This window comes from Prorops nasuta, unplaced genomic scaffold (genome assembly GCF_024137725.1).
Source record: "Prorops nasuta isolate Cenicafe-Biocafe unplaced genomic scaffold, Cenicafe_Pnas_1.2 PNAS00011, whole genome shotgun sequence".
NCBI classification, from domain to species: Eukaryota; Metazoa; Arthropoda; class Insecta; order Hymenoptera; family Bethylidae; genus Prorops; species Prorops nasuta.
The window spans coordinates 3,287,442-3,314,456 of NW_027116808.1; the positions used below are offsets into that span (position 1 = coordinate 3,287,442).

The 27,015-nt window shown below is 37.4% G+C and overlaps 3 protein-coding genes and 1 long non-coding RNA gene across 7 annotated transcripts; 3 read left to right on the top strand and 1 right to left on the bottom strand.

The window, feature by feature from the left end:
* Positions 1-21: 21 nt before the first annotated feature.
* On the bottom strand, positions 22-8,760 carry LOC136777413 (uncharacterized). 2 transcript variants are annotated; one of them, XM_066733676.1, is made up of 4 exons: positions 7,065-8,760; positions 6,383-6,985; positions 5,865-6,093; positions 22-903 (listed from the first exon to the last, which is right to left on the bottom strand). In XM_066733676.1, the coding sequence occupies exons 2-4, from the start codon at positions 6,584-6,586 to the stop codon at positions 35-37; spliced, it is 1,302 nt and encodes a 433-aa protein (XP_066589773.1). In that variant the 5' UTR covers positions 6,587-6,985; positions 7,065-8,760; the 3' UTR covers positions 22-34. The 2 variants fall into 2 exon arrangements, with proteins under 2 accessions (XP_066589773.1, XP_066589772.1); XM_066733675.1 differs by having other exon boundaries at positions 6,383-8,760.
* Positions 1,487-3,668, top strand: LOC136777414 (uncharacterized). The gene is made up of 4 exons (XR_010823237.1): positions 1,487-1,757; positions 2,642-3,177; positions 3,265-3,425; positions 3,498-3,668. It is a non-coding gene; the product is annotated as an uncharacterized lncRNA (long non-coding RNA).
* A 112-nt stretch (positions 8,761-8,872) lies between the features above and the next one.
* Ca-Ma2d (Ca[2+] channel Muscle-specific alpha2/delta subunit) lies at positions 8,873-17,656 on the top strand. The gene is made up of 14 exons (XM_066734000.1): positions 8,873-9,791; positions 10,166-10,247; positions 11,907-12,265; positions 12,417-12,799; positions 12,910-13,229; positions 13,707-13,967; positions 14,190-14,318; positions 14,940-15,301; positions 15,422-15,626; positions 15,692-16,277; positions 16,349-16,704; positions 16,774-17,070; positions 17,148-17,427; positions 17,517-17,656. Coding segments are annotated over exons 1-14 (3,705 nt in total). The 5' UTR covers positions 8,873-9,708; the 3' UTR covers positions 17,519-17,656.
* A 245-nt stretch (positions 17,657-17,901) lies between these two features.
* stj (straightjacket) lies at positions 17,902-26,206 on the top strand. 3 transcript variants are annotated; one of them, XM_066734002.1, is made up of 18 exons: positions 17,902-18,214; positions 18,718-18,904; positions 18,989-19,528; positions 19,595-20,002; positions 20,079-20,390; positions 20,613-20,669; positions 21,770-21,850; positions 21,999-22,073; positions 22,145-22,249; positions 22,337-22,408; positions 22,497-22,644; positions 22,924-22,975; positions 23,043-23,200; positions 23,272-23,395; positions 24,681-24,955; positions 25,017-25,360; positions 25,509-25,751; positions 25,813-26,206. In XM_066734002.1, the coding sequence occupies exons 1-18, from the start codon at positions 18,126-18,128 to the stop codon at positions 26,200-26,202; spliced, it is 3,660 nt and encodes a 1,219-aa protein (XP_066590099.1). In that variant the 5' UTR covers positions 17,902-18,125; the 3' UTR covers positions 26,203-26,206. The 3 variants fall into 3 exon arrangements, with proteins under 3 accessions (XP_066590099.1, XP_066590098.1, XP_066590100.1); XM_066734001.1 differs by having other exon boundaries at positions 17,904-18,214; positions 22,909-22,975; XM_066734003.1 differs by lacking the exon at positions 20,613-20,669 and having other exon boundaries at positions 17,907-18,214; positions 22,909-22,975.
* The last annotated feature ends 809 nt before the right edge of the window (positions 26,207-27,015 follow it).

A 27,015-nucleotide genomic window follows, 5' to 3' on the forward strand; every position in this document is an offset into this window, starting at 1 on the left:
ATTCAAAGCAATGGAGCCACATTGAATATTTTTTCTAAACTATTTCTGCCTTTTTCTTGAAATCCGCAGAGATATTTTCTATATTTGGTTTCATTTGGCCAGTGTTGTTCAAAAGTTTCGCGTAAACTTTCGCTTTAAGCCTTTCCAGGAGGCACAATAACAAATGAACTATAGCGACGAACGTTAGGCCACCTGCACACACTAGCATTGACCTTCCGGGCCTCTGCCAATCCAATATTTTATATATATAATGCAAGCCTAATTTATCTAAACCACCGGCTGCGTAGTATATTAAAGTAAATAAAATATAACTAACGACAATCGGCATTGGCCACCAAATATTCCTTATCTTAAAAGGATTGTTCGCTATACACAGATCGCACAACATTAAGATACTGTTACAAACGTGAAGAAGTATATTGAGCGGATCCAAATGATGTATTTTTGGATTGTAGACGGCGCACCAGTAGATGACAGTTACACCGATAGCAATCGTACACGTGCATGTAAATAAATACCAATAGGTTTTCTCTAACATCCCCAGCTTCAAACTGTTTGGATCAAAGGTATAATCATTCCGGTGGTATTTCCATCTCCTGGTTACTAAGACAACTCCAAAGAAAGCTTGTAATGTCCCAAGCGACAGGTCCCAATTGGTTAAATATATCGGCCATTTGTGTTGATTTCCAACAATCACGTAGCTACCGATTTCTAATAAAGAACACACGACGATAATCAACCAGCATGCTAAGATCAGCCATCGGTAAATCAAGTACCAGACCCCAGTATGACTCTGACATTTTGGCTCGGAGAATATTCTGGCTTGCGGTGGCTCAGTTTTTCCGTGAAACCACCTTCGAGTTATGTCGTGACACCATATCTTGTTGACCATCGCTCGACGACCTGTAAGCACCAATAAAAACAATTAGTTACGTTTTTTCCTTCACTTTTTCTATTATTACACACGGTCCAACAGAAGAAGAATAAATTATATTGGCCGTTTTGAATAAATTATGAATACTTTGCGCGTTGATTTATTACGTGTATACTGTGTTGACGCAAGGTATTTAGGAAGACACGTGGAAATCCGTTTTCCAGTAACTCCAGCTACAAAACGCCTATCACGATTATTACTTCTCGTATCCCGTAATAGCGAATCAGTCTTTAATAAGATGTAATTATCCCCCAGCAGAGATTCGAATTCTCCATTCTTTCCTGGTGGGGATAGACACATTGCGCATTTTCTCTCCATTTCCCGCCACAACATTCAATAGATTCGAATTACGCAAAACGCATGACGCATGCGTGTCGTATGTTGTACACGCTTACGTGCAAAACAAAACGGCCCCCCTACAGTGATCGAGCTTCATGAAAATATCTCGAGTATACTTACATAAAAAACAACGTAAAAACAGCCTCATAATAAGTTGTTTTGGAGACAAAATTCCCGTCACTGATATTTTGACCATCGTTAATATCTAACTTCGCAATGTTATCTTATAATTATAAATATATACTATTGCTAAGCTGCTAACAACCACCTGACAAGTCTTCAGCAGCGCCTAACCTCAAAATCTTGCATTACCTTCCACACATGCGCACTCACTTCGTTCAAAGCCCAGGCTTTTTGAATAGAAGCGTCGCCTGCGTACACTTTAATTCTGTATATTGTTTCATTCGCGGGTGAGTGTGGTAATAGTGGAAACCAAATAATTACTATTTCGATGACCATGTAATATTACTTTCGACAATATCAGGTATATAACGTTTCGAAGTAACAATTATCAATGAAAGAGACTTTATCGCACTTTACCTAATAATATCAATGTCAAGTATCTGCAGGTTGATAAGCAAAAGTCTACTAAGTTCCATATCCGTATTATTCCTTTTCTATTCTTCTATTCCTTCTTATTTATTTGCATTATCTTAAGTAATCTATAAAAATCAATGAGTAATATACCAATGTAGATATAAATAAAATCACGAAAAAGTTTAAAAAAATAAACTACGGTAGTAAATCGAAACACTTTATACACTAAATTTAGGTTTGATCTTTTAAAAGAATTCAAGCATAAAGTAAATCGTGTATTCGAAGGGAAGAAATTTTCTAAAAATAAACCATACTCTGCTCATTCTCCAATATTATCTGACATATGCAGCACGTTTTATCAGAACGAAAAAGAAAATTCGATTAATCGATGACGGATTAGGATGTCGGTGTTGTAAGCGATGAATGCTAGACAGGATGGCGGCGCAATGCTGCTGAGAGGCGAGACATTAAATTGACAATCTGAGCGTGCGGATAGTGAGGTTAGGGAGGGAGGGTGAGAAAGAGAGGCGCGGTTAAGAAGATAATAAAGAGTAGTGAGAGAGGGAGAGAGTGAGAAGGGGTAGGGGGGATAAAATGTAGTTTGAACTAGTTAACCTCGTAGAATCGGTGAGCCAAGGTTCGCACGAACAACTCGAAGCAACCACTGAGACTCACGCACAAGAAGCTTGCCAGCGACAAAAGGTCGTGGCCGTACGGTCAATCGGCCGATACTAATTCTACGTTAATTCATGACAATCTCCTTTCATTATTATTACTCACGTGCTTCCAGGTGCATACCGTCTTAAACATTTCATTTATAATCTTTTTCAGCGCAAGCTAAGTACACTACAATCGAAAAAAGAAGAATTTTTAATTCTATAATTATGGCGTCAAAAATTATTCACTATTGGCTTATAACAATTGATGGAAGTTTCAAACTTGGAACATGATTGGCGAATAATTATCTACAAGGTCAATCGGTATATTACTGATTCCTCGTTAAATCATGATAATCTGCTTTCGTTATTATGTCACTCGTACTTCCAGGTACACACTATCTTAAACACTTCACTTTTATAAACTTCAAGTTTTAGTGCTAGGAACGTTCCTAAAACGTTCCACGGATTCTTTTATACACATTGGAGCATTATTGGAGTTTTTGAAACTATAAGTGGGTAATTTTGTAATTGATCTGCTAAAGATGTCTTATTATTGTTTTATAATAGATGATTAGATTGAAACTCGGAACATGATTATCGAATAATTATGTTCAGCTAAGGTCAATCGACCGTTGCATTAATTTATGCCAACTTGTTTTAAATTTATAGCAATTAGATCAAAATTTGCTAGAAATTGTAGGCACGCAGGTATACGAATCGTGTAAATTATAAATGATTAAAAGATTTAGGCCAGTAACGTCGACTAATCATGCAATTTGTGCTTCTTTTTTCAAGATATTGGGACATCTACGTGCACATGTTTTCCAAGAATTCAAACTTTGCAAAGATGAATCAAGCGCGAGAGCCATTAATGGAACTGGAACTAGAAAATCGCGTGTTGTAGACTTAAGAAATTTTTTCATGAAACAGCTACAACCTTGCCAATCACGCACATGGTATGCATGAAATCCAAGTTTGTATTTTTCTCTCTTTACAATAAAGCTATTTAATACCGTTATTCAATTTAGAAATGGATAGTAAAAACTGAGTAAATCAAAAAATCAAAAAATCAATATCAATTATTGGAAAAAATTATATTTATAATCGTCTTTGGAGGTTCTCAGAAAGTTCCAACTGTAGCAAATAACGTTTTACTACAAAACACAAATATTTATTGACTCAAAATATACTTATTGGGACACTCACATGCAACACTCGTGAAAAGATGAATGATAGAATTGCGTGTTTGGAAGAAAACTGTTCAGCTCGCTCTAATAGAAATCGATCCTGTGGCTAAGGTAACTGAGAAATTGTTATAATAAGATTCTTTATCAATAAAGTTTATCCGTCGTTAGGCACAGTCTTATCTGGTGGTGTAAGTGTCTACTTTGTACGATTATCAGATACTTTCTTAGATTATCTGTATATTCGACATTGAAAATTTGATAGATTTCGATTGAAACTCTCACGTGTTACTCGATGCAGTGCTACACGTGGGACAAGCAGGAGTTGCTAAAAACGGGTTGTTTCCCCTCCCCACTATCATGCCTCTATTCACTGTGTTACCTAGGGAATAGGAGTCGTAGTGGGGAGAAGAAATCACCCGTTTCTGGCAACTGCCGGGGAAACAGAAACGGAGGAACTTCGCCCGCGAGGCGTCGCTGATGTTGAGTGTTATGATCTGAAAACCGAGTAACCGTTCAGCGTGCGGTGTCCTGGAAGAAAAAATCTTGACAAAAACAAACTCCAACCTCAGCTCATGTGACGTCATTCACAGTACCTTAAGAAGGATCAAGCTTTCAGTTATTCAGCCTCATTTTCAAACGTGTTTTCTTCATTACTAACAAAACTGCACCAACAAATTCTTGATGGATTTAACCATTGTTATACAATAAAAGTGTATCGACAAAATTGATCATTCACATCAGGAGTAATACTACATAGTACATTTTGGAAGTGATCTCGAAATGTGAAGAAAATTGGACAAAAATTTATCATATAAAACACGTTACTGCATGAAGAAAACGAATGTTTTACGCGCAGTATATTTCGACGATGTAACTATAACAAATTTTACTTTTATTAGACGCTGGGGCTTTCAAACATTCTATATAATATATATTCTTGAAAAGTAGCGAGTAGAGGAATCGAACATTTGAATATAAAGGCATCAAAGAGAAAAATATGAATGTATAGCTTCGTGTAGTTTTACCTGAAAAACTTTGTTTCCGCTGAATAAATGTGAAAACCGGAAGTGGAAAAAACTGCTCGCACGTGACAAATTTTTGGGCACTGACGAGAGTTAATTAGACCTAGACACACCGGAAAATTGAAATTTCTGGATTTTAGAAGGCCTTGGTAACTACGGAATTTTTCAAACTTTCGCTTTTTACGATATTCGGTCGTCTTTCGATTTCTGTCTATTCGACGTCCGTTCGAAAGGCTGTCTAACTCGTCACTGCCCTGATGCTTGGCTCGTACATAGCCTCCTCGAAATCGAATAACATTCACAGCTTCCCCGTCCCTTGCCATCTTCAAATTATGTCTGTAGTACAAGATGAGCATACACTCTTATTTGTAAGGTTTATATTGGTTCATTTATATAGAATTCATGTGTAAATGAGTGGTAGAAAATGAACATTAGGATTTGGTACGTTTTGTAAGTTTGTAAACGATTAGAGAGAAACAGAGAGAAAGTGATTAAAGCTAATTAGACTTAGACACACCGAGATAAGTGGACGCGAGAGTTTTTGTGATCCTAAGATCGAAGGTAACTGTGGAGTCCTCTAAGCTCTGGCTTTTTGGTGGCATTCGACTCTGATCTTTGTTCGATTTCCGTTAGATCCACGTCCACTCGAAAGCACGCTTGATTCTTCACTGTCGGCGAGCTCCATTCGTGCATAGTCTCCTTCAAATCGAATAATGTCTACACCCCCCTCGCCCCTTGCAATCTTCCTACTGTCTATAGTGCACAATATGCTTAACTCTTATTTGCAAGGATTTCATTCGAACGACACCGTTGATGGGACAATCACCGTTCTCTAACCACGTGCCACCATTGGGGTCATTGAACTCTTCTATTGAAGAAGCATCATCCCTTACTTATCTCGTTTAACTCTGCTGCGCTCATTCTCTCTTTCTACTAGTGTTTGTCTCTCTTTATCTTATAGTATATAATAACTAATATTATAAAATAATTTAACAAATTAAAATTACATAGTTCAACAATTAACTAGGAAATTTTCTTAGCTAAAATCAACATTATAATTATATATTATATTCCATGAAGCTGATAATGTAAATACTTCTGAATCTTTCAAAATGTAATTTTTATTACCGTAGGATTTTTATAATTAAATAAATCTTTCTTGTAGAATTACGTTTACTGTACTTACCATAGAATAGGGAGGTTTTTGTAAAATACAGGGGGGGATCCTTGATTTCTTCATTGATATAAGTTTGTAAAATACAGTAATCGTCGATCCGGTCTGCTTTAAACGCCATTTTGACTTTCCGTACCTGGTGCACTTCGTGACTGTTCGGTCGAGAATGCGTGGTTAAAATCAATATCAATTCGTACGACAGCCCCAACGGCTTCCCCACTTGGTTCACCAACGTTGATCTCTAAACCATATAAATATCTTCCTAAAATTTTGTCTCCGTATATGCCGCCATCTTATGATCTCTATCAATTTTTTCAATGCCAGTCAAATATTTCACAAAATCTGTGTTCCAAATTAGCCATAAATTTAATATCTCGTGAATTTTACAAAATATAACACTGTCAACAAATTAACTAGTCTAACAATTTAAATACTGTTCATAACCTAAAAAAGCACGAGTTTATTCTTAACAAACGATTTATTCTTTGTGATTGGTCAAAGGATGTTGTAGAAAAATCAATGTAACGTACCTCCAAACTTTGGAAAGACATTTTTCCAGCAATTTTGTGTTTCTTCGTAAAATATTGGTTGAGTGGATGAATAAAAGCGAGGAAAAATTTGTACGTTAAACGGGAGGCTTTCCGGTCCCTTACACGTTCAGTGGCCCACGTAATATTGTCCTTGTCTGTACCGATAACGCTTGAAACATTATCCAAGAATTTAACCCTTTCCATGTGTGCACCTGTATAAGTGCATTCAAGTCGTATACTTCGAATATGCCAATGAACGAGCCACAGTTGTACACTCACACAAAGATTTTTCTAAGCCAGTTTGACGTTCAAATGACATATTTACTGTTTTACGATAGTGACAAACATTTAAATATTATCGCCTTATTCCTATAAATTTCATTGAGCTAAATAGTCCACTCGAACAATCCTCATCCGCTATCTTAATTTCTATTTGAGCCAAGAGTTTGAAATTCTACTTTCTTTTATTAGCTTCAATTATACACGTGACCGAATTTTTTTTTTGTCGGCAACTTGAAAGCAAGCTCGTACTCAGATTATATTTTGTGAGAAAAAATAGCTCATCCTTCTCATCGACCTCTTGAAGAATCCAAGGTTGCGGTACTGAAAAGGTACAATAATTGATACTTCTCGTAAGGTTTATTTTTTTATGGAATTTTAATAAGAGAGTAAAATTTTTTACCATTGTTCGCAATTTTTGTGATTGTATATAATTGTAGCCTACGGAACATTTTTTGTACTGTTGTTATATTCAGAGAAAAATTGTAATGCTAGATATTAGTGAGATGGTACAAAGTGTATATTTTTTATAGCTTAAGGAATAATTTTTATGTTAAGATTTATTGTATGTGTAATAATAATCATATATTAATTCAGATTTATAGTTATGGAGGAAATTGTGTTTTTAAAGGCGTATATTAATGCGTGTGAATAATAATAATAATAATAATAGTACAGAGGGTGACTGATTGTAGTGCAATTTCTCGTACTGCTCGATAAGCGATTTTGTCTGTCAGCTAACATATGGTGTGTCCTGCTCACACATTTGCCACTGTCATAGTTGCGTTAATGACTAATGTACTACAGTGTTCCGCACGCATCCCACAGTCACACATGACCATTCATGGTACAATCAAAATAACACAATTCTTACGTAATACTGCTATACTTTATTGTTCAACTCTTACAATTGTTTGTCAATTGAGATTTTTAATTTACAATCGTTGACAAGCAACTATGTAGCGTTATCTTTTATTATGTATGTGTGTGTGCTTGCACTATACATCGTAGACAAACACAGCAACTTTCAGTTTTTGCTAACTTCTCGAGCAACAGCCTTTGTTACATGTAAAATGAATACATTGGATGAAATTGTAATTCTGCAATGGTGCAAAGTAAAAGGGCTTTGCACGATTGTGAGTAAATTTGCATGACTTGAAAGTTTGATACGCACGACAGCACTCTACATGGTCACCTTTTGTCGTTAGCAATTTCTTTCATACATTGTGAGAGCTTCAAACCAGGTGGTCCATTTGTTTAATGCACTTTCCTACTTAGCTTCAATTTACCAGTACTTTTAGTTCCCTTCATCTCTCTTTCTCTTTTCTCTCTATCATTCTCGGGTTTCTCCATGGTCTTTCTTTGTCAAAGCTAATTTTTATCATAATTGATAAACGCCCCAGGAATCGTTATTTATTTTTACCAAAATTACGAATAATGAGAGCAAATTATAGGGAGTTGAAGCTTGGTAAAGTAGAGAATGTTACATATGTTTTTTCTCCTATTGAGTGACGGAAACTATTATTAAAATACTGTATTTATAATTAAAGAATTTCTAGCATTTTATTTATATTTCGAGATACTCCCCAGTTTCCCCTCAATTGTATGGTGTTCTATGAGTAAACAAAAAACAGGCAAGATCAATAAACGCCGTTTAAAATGTAAAATACTTTTCTCCTCTGAAATAAAGTTAACTGATTCTAAACTAGATTTCTTTCCATATTTAATAGAAAAGCGGAAATATTAAAAATAATGTGCGTATTTAACGGAAATGAAGAGTATGCAGGTTTCTTTCTGTAAAGAATATCAAAACCTTCGTAACAAACGTATCACAAACTTTCCAGAACATTATCCAACCGAAGACTCGTTTTGACAAGTAGCAGAACGTTTCAGGAATATTATTAACACTAAACCTAAAATTTAACTTTGATCTATCGAGACTTAGAGCGAATTTTACTTATAATCACGAGAAAATCTTGGAGTAAACAATGTACGTTTTGTATGAAGCACATTGGTCGCAGAAACAGGAGTCAACAGGCGGGAACAGGGAGAGCAGCTGTGCTTGGTTCGGTGTTACCGCTCGTGGCGCTGTTGCTGATCTAAAAATAAGCAACGGCACCGGCATCGACGTCGACGCCAACGTCGCCAACTTCGTGGCGACGTCTAGCTTCCGCCATCGGCCAATCTCCGACCCTTTATTTCCCCCTATATCGCACCAGCCTACAAATTAAACACCCAACCCAACCAATCAATACAAAACATCTCTGCTACTCATTCGATTCGATGAAAAATGCTCCCAATCTCTAAGATTTCCAAGTACAAAACTACCCCGAAGCCACCGTTACTTCAGCTGCCCTGAAAAGTGTTGACAAATCGAAATGAGAGTTTCTTTCTTAAGTCACGTTGAAAAGTAAACATTGTCAAATGGCTGTGAAAATACAAGCTTTGTTTAGAGTGGGGCGCAAGTTCAGGTTGGTCGAAGGAAGCTGCGGTGTTAAGTTGTCATCGGGACAATAGCGAGCGAACGTTTATCGATAAATATTTTTATCCAGCGGCTCGTGCGCGGTAGCGCGGCGCTGCTCACGAACCAAAAATAATCAGATCGCCGGCGGTAGGTTGAGGAGAGCAAACAGGCAAAGACAGGCAAGCAGCCAGGCAGCAGCCAGCAAGGGAGAAGCAAGAAGAGGAGAGATTGGGAAGCGTGCGTCGTGTGACGTCGTGCAACCGGCGTCAAGCTGACTAAATGCAATTTGGCATATATTATCGGAATTTCACCTCAAATACACGCTTCGAAGCTCCATCCTTTAGCGAGATACTGTTTCTACTCTCCGAATCACGTGCTAATCTTTTGAAACTTCAAACTCATCAAGTGCAACGTGTTCGAGCGGCTTAAGCATGGATCTGGCAAGTCTCGTTCGTTACGGCCAAGTGATTTTCCAATAGTTCAATTAGTGCGATTCCAGCCCCTTTGGGGTCGAGCGGTTTCCGATTACTGTGGACTTTCGAAGATAGAAAACCCTGCGTTTCCGGCTGTCGATGAGCAGGCAATGCGTTCGAACACTGCAATTTCCTGCCTCATCGTCGTTTTTGCGACACTAGGCACTTCCGGTTTCGCCAAAGATGCCCATATGTAAGCTTCCTTTAACACACTATGGCGTTTTCTGTTATTAATAGTATTTACGAGCTATGAAAACCAATAGTACGATAGTATACGTATGTGAGAAATGTTTCTAAAAAGTTCCAATGTGTCAACCTAGGTCTGGGAACGTTTCTGACACTATGGGTATTAGGTACGCTGATTGTCACGTTTTTTTTACAACAATAAATACTTGAATTTTTTATTTTTCAGTTTAGTTTTTTTTTATAAGAATACCTTGACTTTTTATCATTTTATTCAAGGAAAAATTTGTCGAGGGTAGATTTGGTTTTTTTCGGTTACCAAGCACAAGGTAACTGTTGCATTTTTAATGGAACTCTGTATAAAGTTGAAACGGACTTTTTCAGCGTCGGAAGGTGGGCAACAACTCTGGGCAATGAGCTGTGGGAGCTAGCACAAGCAGTGGGTCGACCTGACGAGTTGCTGGCGGTAAGTCGAATAAAATGACTTTTTTCAAGTTGTATTTCAATTTTCACCCAATAACCACTACCAGTGTTCGTCAAATAGTTATACTATTGCAACAAACTTCTTTATGTTACTATATTTACAAATGTGATCACTTTAACGAAGCCTCGATAAAATTTATTATTTTCCAAATTATCTTTGTGATTTTAAAATAAATATTACGGCATATAGTAATAATTACTAGTTAAGTGTTTACGAATAACCATCAATTGATAGTTTGTGTGTGTTCAAAGAGAAAAACCTAAGGAGCGAAGTGGAATGAAGTGGAGTGAAGTGGTGTTCATCCGACGGTGGATCAAGAACGATGCACGTTTCATAGTCACTTAGGGGACTCGGGAGGAATGTTTCTAAAATTGCATTCCCTGTAGTTGACCTCTATTCCAATGTTGGGTCTTCCGCGTTCACTCACAACCGTGCTTAATGTTTTCCGAACTTTCCTCAGACGAAACTCGTTATAAATTATAAAGTAATTTTAACTTTCCCGAATTAAAGAATTTCCTCTCCTTCATCAATGAAGCGAAATTCCTTTAAATTATATTTAGAAAGAAGAACTAAATATAAACTAATCCATCGAGATTCTTTCAAACAAATTTAGCTTTTGCATAAATCATCGACTTCCGGTTATCGACTAATCTAACCTCAAAATTTCTAACCAATGGGTAATCATGGCGTACCAACGGAAACCCGTCAGTCGAACTACTTTATATTTTAGTTTGAAATTGGATTTTCGTAAGTATCCGATTGATATTGGCAGGTAAATGGATCGATGAAAAGCCAATTAAGGGGCACGGGGAAAATTATAGGCAGCTTTTTAATTGATTGGATTAGCAGGGGAATGCACCTATAATACCAAGTTTTATGAAATCGCTGGATTTCGTATAATTGCTACGTGAAGTAAGGTTATGGTAATTAGCTGTTGTGAGACAAGTTTGATCAGTTTATGAGAGATAAGAATTTAATCTAGTTAAAGGCAAAGGCTCATCCATTTAGAGTTGCTTGGATGGAAAATATGGCAAGCGTGCAAGGGCCTGCCTCTTCCGTTTGCAAAGTATAAAGAAATCCCATCAAAGCAGAGACGAAGCATACGAGAAACGCTTGTCTAAAAAAATCCAATCGTACACAAAAAGATAATTTTCTACTCGACAACAGACTGGAAAATGCAGTCATAGTACCAACAAAGCGGATAGGAAAACACACTTAACGAGGCAGGATATTTGACACCTGGTATATCCCAGCTTTGTTTATTGACAATAAAAAACGCATATACTCAGAATCTCCAGAGAAAAAACTCATCCATCTTCATTAACCTATAATTACATAACCTTAAAAATATGTCCTCATTGCATGAGTTTTTTTTCTAAGCTTTTAGATTTCATTATGACCAATCGATAGTCGCCAAATATAGTAACTGGAGCAATTGTATATAAAATAGACAAACGTTATTACAAAACCCATTCTGAAATCCAAATAGCATAACTTTGAACTTCCTTGATGGAATAAAAACAATTGCTGATAACTCGAGTCTAGAAAACGTTTAAAAGCAAGTTTGTAAAAAACTTGTTTTAATTGCTGCGTGTACATGCATTATTGGACTTACACAGAGATTTGAATGTTTATTTTCAGACGTATAGGTCGATGAACACGCGGGTGGAGAAGAAATCTGGGGAAGAGCTGATTAAAATAATTCGAGAGAGCGTTGGTCGAATGTTGCGTAGGAAAATGGACGCAGTTACATGCATTCGTATGTATGCTGAAATGGACGCTGAGGATTGGGATCCTATCGTCGGAATGAACAAAACTTTTAGATACGTCTCAGGAAAACAAAGTAAATTTACTGCTGATGACGATGTGCCGGAACCAACACCTGAACCTACGCCAATAATAGTCTATAATTTTAAACAATGCAGTACCAACAATAGTGAGATAGAAATGAAAAATTCGACAAGCTCTGCCAATAAGACGGAAGAATATAATCCTTACTGGTAAAATAAAAACAAAAAATAATTGATTATTTCCAAAAATTAAAAAACAAAATTACATATACTCTCTTAAATATTTAGATACATTCTTATTACTGTTATAATTTTTAGAACAACAATATCGAGTACTTTAAACATTTAATAAAATTTTCAGGCCAATTCACCTGACGACTGATACACATTTTTATAATATTCCTGTGAATACGAATGTTTCCTCGGTGCATATCCCAACGAACGTATACGATTTGCTGCCTGAAGTTAAGGAGGATATAGCGAGGACGGAAACTCTGGATGATATTTTCCGGCAAAACTACGAATCGGATCCATCGTTATCGTGGCAGTATTTCGGCTCTGTAACGGGTATGCTGCGTCAATTTCCGGCAATGGAGTGGGAACCTAATAATACAATACCGGGAGAGGTGGATCTTTACGACTGCAGAACTCGCAGTTGGTTCATCGAGGCAGCCACCTGCAGCAAGGACATGGTCATCCTGGTTGACACCAGTGGCAGTATGACTGGCATGGGCAAGACCATTGGTACAAAGATCAAATTAATACTCTATGTGCACAGAATTGTTTAATTATTATATTGTTATTATTATTATTATTATCACTAACGAATATTAATATGTGAAATTAATTTGTAGCTAAAGCCACCATAGTATCGATTCTAGACACGTTGTCAAATAACGATTTTGTCACTATACTGAGCTATTCCAATACAACTGAAGAGGTATTTCCATGCTTCAAGGACATGTTGGTACAAGCTACTCCTGAAAACATAGATACTTTCAAAAAATCTTTGGACTCTTTGAAAACTGATGGTCTAGCAAACTTGACCGAAGCTTTCAACAGAGCATTCAGTCTATTGAAATCCTACAGGGACGATCGTGGATGTGGGGACGAAGGTGGCTGTAATCAATTGATTATGCTGGTCACCGATGGAGTACCAGGAAATTTAACCGAAGTAAGCTCGTACCTTTGAAATAGAATTTTAAAGGAGAGCCTCTTCTGTGCAAGAGAAAAGATTTAGTCGATGGAAACGGAGAGAGCGAGGCGATGATAAACACTCGGTGCTTTTGATGCTTTTCAGGCCCTTCCACGTTTATGGCAAGTAGAAATCTTTAATCGCAAAAGTAGCTGGTCGTATAATGCTAAGCGGTGCTCTCGCGTCAGTTTTCAACGCGAAAAAAGTTGCTATCGCAGACACGAGTAGCTCTTCACTTTTATGAGACCCCACTTGACCTAAAGGTCCTGTCTCTCTTTGGTTTAAAATCGTTCTACATCTTTTGACGCTCTCTCTGTTATGTGTAAATATATCCCTTAGGGTCGAAGAGATGTATAGATAATGGGTAGCACGAATTGTATAAATATCTATGAGGATTAGTATAATGTAAGAATTTTATTGATATTAATTAATAGTTTTTTGATTTTCAAATTGTAGGTCTTCAAGTTTTGGAATTGGAAAGAAAATAGCACGCACATACCAGTCAGAGTATTTACCTATTTATTGGGCAAGGAGGTTACAAAAGTTCGGGAGATTCAATGGATGGCCTGTTTGAATCGTGGATACTATCGACATGTTCATTCCCAAGAAGAAGCACGGGAGCAAGTGCTAAAGTATATATCTGTGGTAGCAAGGCCATTGGTCCTTCAGGGTAAAGTGCACCCAGTAGTTTGGACCCATGCATATGCTGATGTTACGGTAAGATCGATATTTACTTTACCACTCATTCTTCATAACAAACTGTATAGATCTAAGCAAATTTTAGACACTTCATTTCTCTTAAAAAAGTACACAGGTACTATAGTCTACCATTGGCCATTCGACACTTATATACCAGAGAAAAACGAATAGAACTTGCTGTTAAAATTCATTTTTTTAAGGACTAAATTGTTTAATTTGTTATTGTCATATTTCGTTCAGAATCCTGCATTGGCCACGTGGCTATGGAAGGTGATGAAGGAAAAGGAGCAAAAATATCGTCTAGAAAAATACCTGAGGGGCAAAGAGCTGGGCGTGCGTATAAACGAGGACGCCGTGTACATAAAGCAGGTTCAAGCAATCAAAATCCCTTGGATCCCGCTGAACTTCTGCTAGCTAAAAAATTATTATTATCTCTCGCTTTTTATATCTCATAACTCTCATTATTTCTAAGAGCAAATTTGTGAAGAAAAGGTAGATCTATTTCTTTTTAAAGTTACTTTTGCAACAAAAATCAGGCTAGAACATGCAAAATCATATTTGCATTTTGAACCAAAGCTTAGATATTAGTCTTCTTCCTTGCTTTACATGCTCTGTACAATCCTTGCACTATTTTTATTAAGCTGTTATTGCAGATTTAGAATAAGGAGCACGTGTCAATATTGCCAGTGAGATAAGCTTGGACAGTCTTGTTTTGCCTCGCCCCCTATTATTTTTATTTTACTGTTTTATAGTCATGATTATTATTTCGTAGTGGCTGTTGAAAATATTAGTGTACGTAATATTTATTGTTTATTATTTTAGTGTATTTTTTTTGTTATTGCTTAGACTGAGAATTGATCACAGTCAATGGGCAAATTTTAAATATTCTTATCAATGAAATCCAAAAGCAATGATGAATTGTTGTAATGAAGGAACTTCTCTTAACAAATTTGTAGCTCGATTATTTCATTTGCTGTATAATTTTCACAGATGGATAAGGACGCGGATGTACGAATGGACCCTGGATCATTAAACACGACATCTTGGCAAGAGTACAGATTATTATTATCAGTTGGAACACCAGTTTTCGACCGTAAAGGAAACCGAAATAATGAGTCGAGATTGGCAAACCTCCTAGGAGTTGCTGGTACTGATGTTCCTATCGATGATATCCGAAAGTTGACCCTACCATACAAACTCGGCGTAAATGGGTATGCTTTCATAGTATCCAACAATGGTTACGTGATTTTGCATCCAGATCTGAGACCAGTGCACCGAGGTAGATTGAAATTAAATTACAATAGCGTGGATTTGACTGAAGTAGAAATTCTCGACGATGGAAAAGGGCCAAGGTAATAATGATTCTGTATCTATTTTAAATAACAATGGTCAATTTCAGTTAAGTTTTAGCACAACGTTATATTATACGAGCTTTGCTTATGCTATTTTGAAAATGTAAAAAATGAGTGCAGGGACCCAGGAGAAGAGGTGCTTGAACTGCGATCTAACTTGGTGGACCACAATTGGGGGAGCATGAAAGGAGTTCCAGTAAAGCTACACTATGATGATAATCGACGAGTAACGAAAGAGAGAAGAGATTATTTTTTTGCTCCTTTGCCAGGAACTCCATTCGGTCTAGCTGTAGCGTTACCAAATTATGGAACAACGTGGATAAAGGTACTATTTTTTTCTTTCAATAAAAATATAAATAATGAGGAATGAAATAATGAAAAATCTTTCAGGTGGGTGATGAAATATCACGTAATCAAAAGAGGAGAATAAACGTGGCTGATTATTTTCTGGGAGATCAATGGCGAATTCATCCAGGTTGGGTATATTGTCGATATCACTACTTGGAGGGTCACGAATTTGAGAAACCGGAACTAGAACTGCAACACTTTTTGGACAAAATGAACAGTCCTGATTGGCGTTGGTCGGACCAATACGAGGCCTTTCCCATTGATAGAAATGACTCTGAGGATGTAAATTGTGGAAGGCAAACTCTTCATCACGATGATTATTATTGCAACGAAGAACTGATGCAGCTGTTAGTCTTTGACGCCAAAGCTACAAATACCAGCTTCAACGGGACCTTCTCTTTAAACAATCCCAGAGAGAGAATTCTAGCAGACACCTATCAGGTTTTCATTAGATTTGTCGCTACTCAAAGTGGGCTGACGAGGTGGCATCATTTGAACATTGAACATCCAGCAGATGAAAATGATGGTATAGTTTTTGGTGATTTGCACAGGAGGGCTGTTAACGAGCCTTGGTACAAGGGTGCAATTTTCCAAAATAATATAGATCCAGAGAGTCTGTGCTTGACAGGTATAATTAACTAATTGTCATTCAAGTATAGCCTTTAAATGAATTTCTCATCTTCAACAAACCATTTTCAGTACCTTGGGAAGCTGGTGCTGAAGCTGTCGTTACAGCCTCCCTAGGAGTATTTCCCAGTGATGCTGGAAAAAAAGCAGCAGCCGCTGTGATTGGTTTCCAAATGCCTATGACTGCTCTTTACAATAGATTTATCGATATAACGTCAAGTAGCAGCAATCCAGCTTTGAATTGTCGTAATGATTGGATAGATTGTTATTTGTTGGATCAAAATGGCTACATCGTGATCTCCGAGGCCCACAACGATACGGGACAATTTATGGGAACGCAGGAAGGATCAATCATGAATTCTATGGTGAAACAAGGATTGTTTAATGCAGCTGAGATATACGATTACCAAGCGTGGTGCGAAGATATAGTGAGTAACTATTCATTGATAAATCCTTAAGTTTACAAAAAGTATTCATTAACTAATGAAACATTTCAGAGAATCGAGGGTTCGGCTAGTACCCTGACAGAACCGTTTAGATATATTGGAAGAGTGGTGATGGAGCTACTGCTAAGATTGCTTTGGTTTTCAAGCCAGTTGATCAGTTTGCCAGGTAGTTTAGGGAGAATCTACACTGATAACGATGCTCCAGGTCCACCACCTCCACCACAAGAAGTTATCTATAACTACCCCTGTGATCAAAAACGAACTTTGTATTCGATGAACCAAACCATAGCTGATAAGGGAGTTACCAATCATTCTGATTACTGTTCCAGACCTTTTTTCGCGCAAAGGGTACCTAGTTATAGTACTATTATTATTGTTTCTTATACAAACGTAAATTCTATCCTGTTGTTATTGTCATTTATTAGGTGGAGCACACAAATCTATTACTGGTAGTGGTGGACGCGTTATACCCCACTTGTTACAAGCGATTGGATGTAACACCAATAGAGATATTACCAAACCAATATAACAATAACACGTACGGTAGACCTTGCCATAAACTTCCTCTAAACGAGTTGAAGCGACGACGCTTAGAAGGTTGTTTTACGGAACATCCTTTGGAACATGAAATCAAGGATTGCGGAAGAGGCTCCAGATTGACCGTTTCTTCCTTCCTTCTATTTATCGTTATACTTAAATCTCTATGTAAGTTTCTATGATCAAAACTATGAATTCTATTAAAATATATAAAATTTCATGTCATACTCATTGTTCTTCCCCACTGGCTAATTTAGAGTTCGGCTGTAACGTTGTAATTTACAATTAGTACTGTAGTACTAAAAATTGTCACTTAAGTTCTGAGCAAAATAAAGCGAAGAAGTGAAAGAATAAACTTGACATTTAAGGAAAGGATCAGTTAGGAGAAAGAGAGACTGTCTGAGGCAGTAGAGGACGGTCATCCAATAGAAATAATAATAATCTTAGTGGAAAAGAAAATAAACATAGGAAGAGTTGCCAGTTGAAACTTGAATTATTGGTGAGAGGACGTGAAGAGATTGATTATGGAATTCTTCTTTAGTATAATTCTGTCAATTCAATCAAAAGTTGAATATTGAGTATATTGCAATTGGAGACGGCGCGTTGGGGTTTGTTTTGGGCGCAGGCTCGTGTTTGGTTGTTGAAGGGAGTGAAGAGAAGGGAGTGTTGGAATAGGATCGATAAGCGAAGAGTCGACAGGGTCGGCAGCGGGCGCGAGTGACAGCTAAGGGACACGACCAGTGACCAGCACACGGTGGCATCCACCGCGATCTGCCATTCTTCATGTCAGACAATATCGCAGTTTCGACCTTAGTTTCGTCGTTGAACGTCTGCCCAAAACATTGACAGCGGATTGCAGGAGGATCATGAGGACTCTCTCCTTCCTCCCTGCTGCCTTTGTTTTCTTGATCCTCGCCAATGTTCCACATTTGGCCGATGGTATCACTTACAGCACGTAAGTCAACCACTTTTTGCCAAACACCACTTTCCACCCCTATTCCTATATCGTCCTTACTCATAACAATATTCCTCTGGATTCCATTACACCCTGAAAGCTCTTATCAAGTTTTTCCACGAGATTCCCGACATCGCGCCACATGATTCCTCTTCCCATTTTATCGATCCGCGCTTTAATTCAGAGAATAATACCCCGTCTTGCACGAGTGACACATATAATGATGAAACGTGCCTCAACAACGTGGCAAGAACGTTAATCTCCCAAAGGCTATCGATTGATTATTCAGTTCTCTTAATGTCTCACCCTCAACACTTTTTAGCAACAACATTGTTAAAGTTTATAGTTGTACTGTTTGAGTGATTTGAAATTTTATTTATTTATTCAAAACGTTTCTGTTAATGTTAATTTATTATACTATACACTAATTTTATATTTTTCGATGTTATATTTAATTTGAACGGTTTTGATACTTTTGTAACTCTGGAATGATTAATTTTTAGTGTCAAAACATGGGCACATATACTCGGATTCGAGTTGTCGCAACTGGGCAAGTACGTGACGAACGTGGAAAAGTTTCATGAAAGCTACAAACCTGCAGAGGTAAAGCCACGCGATGGAAATGTTCTGGTTCATGACATAGCGAAGGATATTCAAGCAATGATGGAGTCAAAAATTTCTGCAATCAAGGTAAGAACGATGTGATGGAGTATTGAAAATTTAAATTTGTATAACAATTAGATTCTAGAAACTAATACGAACCAAATATTTTAGAGAATAATGGACGTTGCGGAGCAATCAGCGCTGTCCTCTCCGGACCAGGATCCACCGGAAACCTTTAATTATTCGAATGCAAAGGACAATAAGTCCAATGTGTCATTCAGTCCTCATTTCGGTGGTCAAGTAAATTTAAACTTTTCCACTGTTCACGTGCCAACGAATGTTTACGACCATGCGTCTGATGTTATAAGGGCCATAAAGTGGTCAGAGGCATTGGATAAAATTTTCATTAACAATTACGAACAGGATCCTTCGTTATCCTGGCAGTACTTCGGTAGTTCAACTGGATTTATGAGACAGTACCCAGCTATCAATTGGTCAACGGAGATAGTTGACCTGTTCGATTGCAGGACTAGGAGTTGGTACATAGAGGCAGCTACTAGTCCCAAGGACGCTTTGATCCTGATGGACGTATCCGGCAGCATGTCCGGCATTCGCAAGGAAATAGCGAGGCACGTTGTCAATAATATTCTCGATACACTTGGCAACAATGATTTTGTCAATATCATAACTTTTTCTAACGTCACTAGAGTGGTGAGTAAACTTTGTCCTGAACTATAAAGGCTCTTGATAACACTAACATTACCTCTGTTCATAAAGGTAGTCGATTGCTTCAGCGACTCCTTGGTTCAAGCGAATCTAGCCAATATAAGGGAACTTAAAAAATCCGTTACAAATTTAGAGACAGAAGGAATAGCAAATTTCTCTCTGGTGTTAAATACAGCCTTTGAATTATTGGAGACTTATCGAACAGAACGAGAGGGTGCTAGGTGCAATCAGGCCATCATGCTCATCACCGACGGTGTGCCATATAATTACAAGGACATCTTCCAGTATCACAATTGGAAAGATAACCCAATCTACCCAGAAAAAGCTGATATGCCAGTCAGAGTTTTCACCTACTTGATTGGCAGAGAAGTGTGGGATATCAGGGAGGCCCAATGGATGGCCTGTGCTAACAGAGGTTATTTTGTGCACCTTTGTACTTTGGCTGAGGTCAGGGAAGAGGTAAAGTTGGATTCCAATCAGAGCAAATATATTAATCTCGCTTTATATTCCATATTCTTATTTTATATCTTTTTAGGTATTGAAATACGTTCCTGTAATGGCCAGACCATTGGTCCTCAGCAGAACCGAGCATCCAACGATATGGACTCCAGTTTACGCCGATATAAAGGATCCAAAATTGACTGATTGGCTGTGGGAGCAACATGAGAGCGAAGTGCAGAAAGAACGTTTTCTCATGTATCGAAGGAACAAGAAACTCTTCAACTCTGAGGAGCACGACCGTAGATTCGTGAGGAATCAGAGGTTTAACGAAGAGTTCTATGATTATCAGAAATACAAATTGATGACCTCTGTCAGCATGCCGGTGTATGATCAGCGTGACAACGCGGTGAGCCATGGTGCTTCATTCGATCAACCGTCAAATGGACCACCTATTCTTATAATTATATTCTTACAATATTTTAATTACATTTATACACGATATTACTTCGAATGCGTACACCGAGCGAAACTTGAGGAATCGGCGTTGAGGAAAATCGCAATATTTGCAACCAGTATTTGCTTTTAATGAGTGATCACTTACTCCGCTAAGTCCCTTGTATGTCCACAGAATATCACCCGCCGGGTACTGGTGAACGAAGCTTACTGGGTAACCGAAACTAAAGAGGTTGGCTGCCTAAAAAATCGAGAAAATAGACACAAGAGAAACGTTTTTTCCCCATGCATATAGGAGTACCTTTATATCTAGTCTTACCTGTACATTTACTATACTATACTTTCCCTAGATTGGGACCAGCCTCAACGAAGCTTAAGTTTCTATTTAAAGGATGAATGAAAAATTGTAATATTGATCAATATTGTTGGACAAAAAGTTGGAAACGTAAGCTGAACGTCGTTGAGCTGGCGATTATTTCATTTTTCTTTTAGGTCCACAGTCGCCTATCTTGTATCGTAAACTGTTTTCAGATTAGTACTGATGTGTTAGTTTAATAATTTTGGTAGGTTTATTAGGTACTTTAACTTACTTGGGTAGTGTCTTCCCCTGTGCCCTGTCGGGACTAGTAGAAAATGGATAATTACGCCCGCCTCTGTTGGATTGCGAGCGGCGAACTTCCTCGTAATGTTTTTATTATTATTAGTATTAGTACTAGTGTTCTTATATTATTATCATTATTGTTATTATAGTTATAGTTGATTCGTAAACGCTGGGATCAGTGATTATACGTAAACGTGTATGAAATGAGGCAGAAAAAGTATTAGCAAGAGTAAATAATTATGTACATGATGAAAGTTGCGAGTTATCAATTGACTGCTAGATTTCATTGGACGAGTATGTAGTAGACCAAAGTTCTCTTACAGCGACCATTCCAGTATCGTTCATTGCGAATCATCCAAGCTTTCAAATTATTACTCAGATTAAATTCACTTTCGACTGGAATTGTCGTTGCAGAAATATCTGAAAAGCCTGTGTGATTACGTATTTTTATCGTTATGCTATTATTGTTATTATTATCATTATTATTGAAAAAGTAGCAAAATCAGAGGAAATTTCTTTATTACATTAGTGTATTTCTTGTTTCTTTTAGTAAATACAGTTTCTTAGTATCTACATAGAAATACGTCGTTAGATAATTATACTTTTCATAGCATTACTGAAGAAGGTAGATACGCTTTTCTATAGTTATGCGAATTCACACGACATGAGAAATAATTATTAACCATGCGCGATTGAAATTTCTGATTTTTAATATTTTATTATTTTTGCAGAGTCGAATCGCTGAGCTGCTTGGGGTCGCAGGTACAGACATCCCTATCGAAGAAATTCAAAAATTGATGATACCACACATGGTAAGACCCTGTTGAGTTCAATTGATGCAAGTAGAGGTGTTCCAATCTCGTTTCTCTTTTGGAAGATCCAATAAATTTTATATCTAGAGAAATAATTAATTGTTCATAATTTTATAAGGATTTAATTTTTTTTCACTGCATTATACAGTTGGGTGTCAATGGCTACGCTTTTATGGTGACCAACAATGGCTTCATACTAATACACCCTGATCTTCGTCCAGTGGTGAGAACACAATTTTTGATTTAAAAAATCGTCTCAGTGACTCTTCAATAATTTTAATCATTATCAATTAGTTCCAAGGAATTTTGAAGCCAGCCTATAACAGCGTCGATATGTTTGAAGTAGAGCTCATGGATCACAATAGAGGACCACGAGATTTTGATCAAGGAATAATAACAGTAACTACATATATATTTTACATACATATATATATATATATATATTAATAATTTTATTAAAGCTTTAATTTTTATTACTGTATCCAGCTTCGAGAGAACGTGGTTAATCAGAAAAACGGTAGCATGAAGCTTCTCACGAAGTACCACTACAATGACATGGTGAGTATTCTGAATAATTGGTAAAGTGAAGAAATTGAAGATTTACAGAAGAAAGGAATATTTATGGAGTATATCAATCTCTTTCAAGAAACGAGTGGGCAGAGTGAAGAGGAAATACGATTTTATGGGAATCACAAACACACCGTTCACTCTTGTTGTTAGTCTACCCGAGTACGATCATACCGGAAGCTACCGTGTTCACGCCACCGAGGAGATACATCGTTCCCACGTCAACAGTATGATTTTTTATTTCATCCGATTGTCGAATTGTGCTGCAAAGACAAGAGTGACCCACATAGTTGCTTATCTGTAAAATCTACACTTTTGCACCTTTGTTTAGTCGAGGACATAAAATCAAATTTGTATTTGTAATAATGATACAAAACGGTACTATATAAGAAGGGGAAAAATAATTTTTAAACAGTAGCTTTTGTCTCTGCACACGAATCTCGGTAACTCGGCTAATTTCTTCCAAATTGGGACGTATTTAACTGTCGTAGAGGAAAATGTGACAGATTACTTCGCGGGTAGTAACTGGCGGGTACATCCCAAATGGATCTACTGCAAGTAAGTCAAGTTTTTGTAATTGCTGAACTATGTTGGAAAAAAATTAATATTATATTTTTTATCAAAGGTATCACTACGAGGGTGAACACAGATTCGACACCTCGGAGATGCAGCTCCTGCACTTTCTGGAGCGTACCCGTCAGCCGGGCTGGAAATGGATCGACATGAAGCAACGATCCCAGCCTCCGGAATACTCCGCAACGAGTTCCGGTCATCGTTCTTACCGTGAGTCTCTGTGCTTTAGACAAAAATTATGTGATGAGTGAAGACTAAAATTTACCGATTTTGTCAAGCAGCAAATCCTTACAAGGCAGATAAAAATTCGTACTTCTGCGATAGAAATTTGCTACTCAGTTTGGTGTTCGACGCTAAGGTAACCATGTGGTTTGCGAATCCCAGCACCACCCGCGAGGAAGCAGGGTGAGTAATTGATTCTCCTTGGGCGGAATAATAGAGCGAGAACGGCACGAACCCTTTTCGAACGATTGTTTTACTTGTTCAGTGTGTCCTTGTATACACGAATGAACGTTTGAATTATCGTACCTACGCCACTGCGTATCCACGTGATCTATTGGACCAATCACAGTCGAGGATATCATTGATATTCTAATTCCTAAATTGTAACTCGCATTTATTTGTAAAAGAAATTAACTTTCAAACGTTCTTTCTTGTAACCAAATCACGCATTTAGAACGCATTCGTGACTTTCTTTCATGATCCAATTGGAAAAGTACACAACGCCAGCACATTATATATATACATATTATACGATAATACATCTGTAATAATTTAGCATTTCAAGTGTGTCACTCTTCTCTGTTTTTGCGTTCTGTGCACAGCACTTTTATTTTCTTGTATTCACTCTTGTCAGGATAGACAAAAAGCACACGCACACCTTTCCCCCTTTACTAATATTTACCACTTTAACGCCATGCAGACCTTTAGCTAGGCTGATCAACCGGCTGTCCAGGTAACGCCATCACATCGCACCTTTACGTTCGTAGAAGTAACGATTTGTCTCTCTATCGGCTACTAATTATATTATCCACTGCAATGTTTTTTTTTTCCTTTAACTTATCACCCTTTTCTCCCATCGCTATCTCTTTTACCTGCCCCCTCCATCTCTTCTCACTCGTCACATTATTATTTCATCATATCGCTGATTCTTATTATATATGTACATGTGTCAAAATTAATTTTTCTTTCTGCCTTCATTTCTCTGTACATCCTCATTGTATTCTATATCTGTCTCCTTCGCCTTTGTTAATTGGCTATATATATAAAATGCTTGCGAATCGCCTTCACGGCAAGCAACGTCTTTCAGGTCTCCACAAGAGAGAGAGGAAGAATGCTTTTCGATAGCGGTAATGCGAATGCAGCGATTTCCAACGCGTGCTCGCTCCTGAAAACTCTCATATTCAAACGCACTACTGCCATTTTTTAATAATTGATTATCATTTTCTTCCTATACTATTTGGTAATTTAATTACAAACTCAAACCTCAAAAACAATTTAAGAATTCTAAAATGGCAGAATTGCATTTCGCTAGATGCTTCTTTACTTCTAGTCATATACTAATCTATTACGAATATATACGTATAAGGGAATATATAGGAATAAAAGTAATATTAATGTTTAAGCGCGAGTGTATTTATATCTTTCTTGTATCTCAAAAACTTTATTTCTAAATAACGTGTTGTTATAGGAAGGAATTTCAACAACGGTTTGGGGTAACTTTGGCGTTTATGGCCACTCACAGTGGTCTAACTCGTTGGCAAGATTTTCCTTTGGACGAGGAAGTTTCCACGGCTGAGGACCACTTTAGTAAACTTTATCCCAGAGCGATTGACGAAGTTTGGTATAAACGTGCTGTGGAACAGCACTATGTACATCCGGAAAGCTTTGTTTTCTCGGTTCCCCTAGATGATGAAGGGGCCGCAAACGACACTCTTGTTACCGCCAGTCGAGCTATTTTTATCGGTAAATACCGCGATTATTTTCAATTTTCTGTGTTGGTCATGGTTTTTGTGTATTTCTACAGGAAATGAATCAATGAAAGCTCCAGTGGCTGTAGTGGGATTCCAGTTTCAACACTCGGCGCTCCAAGGATTGTTCACAAACATAACCTTTAATTGCGAGGGGGTGCACAACTGTCACAGGCATTGCGGAGACGAAAATTGGGCCTGTTATTTGATAGACAATAATGGTTACATTATCGCTGCAGAAGATGAAAGCGACGCTGGAAAATTTTTCGGACAGGTTCGTGGTCCCATCATGTCGAGTCTCGTGCAAAATGGAATCTATGACAAGATCAGAATTTTTGACTATCAAGCAGTCTGCTTCAAGCAGAAGCAACAGAAAAATCACGCCAATGGAATGTTTACGGTATGTTCTTATATATCTTTGATACTAAAGGTACCATATGCTGGTTGAATGACTCTCTCAAAACACATTTAACAAAATGTTTGATACATTTAGTATTGAAAAGAAATAGGAATTACTATTAAAATAAGTATATTTTATAATGCATTAGCCATGGAGAAATATTCAGCAAGGAGCAGCGTGGCTCTTAGGACAGGCTAGTTGGGCTTGGGCTAAAGCTGGTATCTGGGATTCCGATTATACCCAAGCATCCGCTGCTCCAAATGAGGAGGACATGATGAATGAAAATTACCCAAGGAATGAGGAAAAACCTATAACAGAGGTCAAAGATGATGGCAGATTTTATGAAAAGGTCATCATCAATCGAACTCGTCCAGAAGCCTGTGATAAAGAGGTAATAAGGTTGTATATTGTAATGTTGACAGTAATTATCAACAGAATTATTGGTTTCTTAGGTTTACTTATACTTGCTAAAAAATGTCTCCAGCGAAGTGTACAATATGACTGGAGAAGGGAATGAGCACTGCTCTAGATCCTATATTGTTCAACCAGTGAGTTTCAGTAATATGTTGCTGATCGTGGTCAACACGTTTTGCGGTAGAACAACTGAACCGCCGTTGAGTGTTATACCAGAGGAGGTGGTATACGAGAACAATTCTCTTGTATGCCAAAAAGCATTTAACACTTTCAAAAGAAAACGACCACAATCCTGTATTCGTAGCCACGTAAACGAAAGTGCCATCAAAGATCTTTGTGGCCTTGCTTTTGTCATATCACCAAATCTACCGCTCCTTCTCTTCTCGTTATTTGTATGCATCCTCCTACGGCACGCATTCAAAACTTAATTACTGCAAATCCATTTAAATTGAACCAAATACTTATTATTAAAAAGAAGCTCGAGATATCAAAACTTACCAGTACTGTCTCCTTAGATGATAAAGTCTGTTTTTTACCTTTGGATCGAGTGAAAGCTCAAAAGTCATTCATAATAGATAGAGCTAAGATTTTATAGCATTATAATAATTATTCAAGAGTGTGTACAGGGATGCAATGGTAGAGTATCACTGTATAAAGATGTACGTTATACCAGAGCTAGTCTATTGGTAAAATAAGGGAGAGGAAAAGAGGGAGGGAAAGATATTAGGAGCTTGGCAATGCAGCAAATGTAATATAGACTATTATAAATTATTATATGTAAACAAGAAAGAAAGAACAAACTATTTCGTTTACTTAGATTAGTATTGGAATTGGCTGAATTTGTATGATTTAAGAAAAAAGTATTTCTCTTTGCCGAGTCATTGCATGAGAGAACTAAGTAATATTACTTATGTAAATAGTAAATGACCCCTTTATGGGCGAAGGATCGATTTAAATTTCTACCTCTTACTTACAGTGGCACCCACTAATACCACTATGTGTGCAGGCGTATAAGCATTCGTCACGGTTTTGAAAAACTCAGGATAAGTAAGTTCTGAACTCATTCGGAACTAGTTAACATATAATGTGCGAATATTATTAAATCGTTGAGTCACAAAGGACCGAAGACTAGAGTTAACACGCCAGTCCATAAAAAAATAAATACAAAAATAACCGCACTGCCCGTAACGTAATGCGTTCTGTACTCGGTTGTATATGCGCTACTGCTCTCTGTTTTTTTC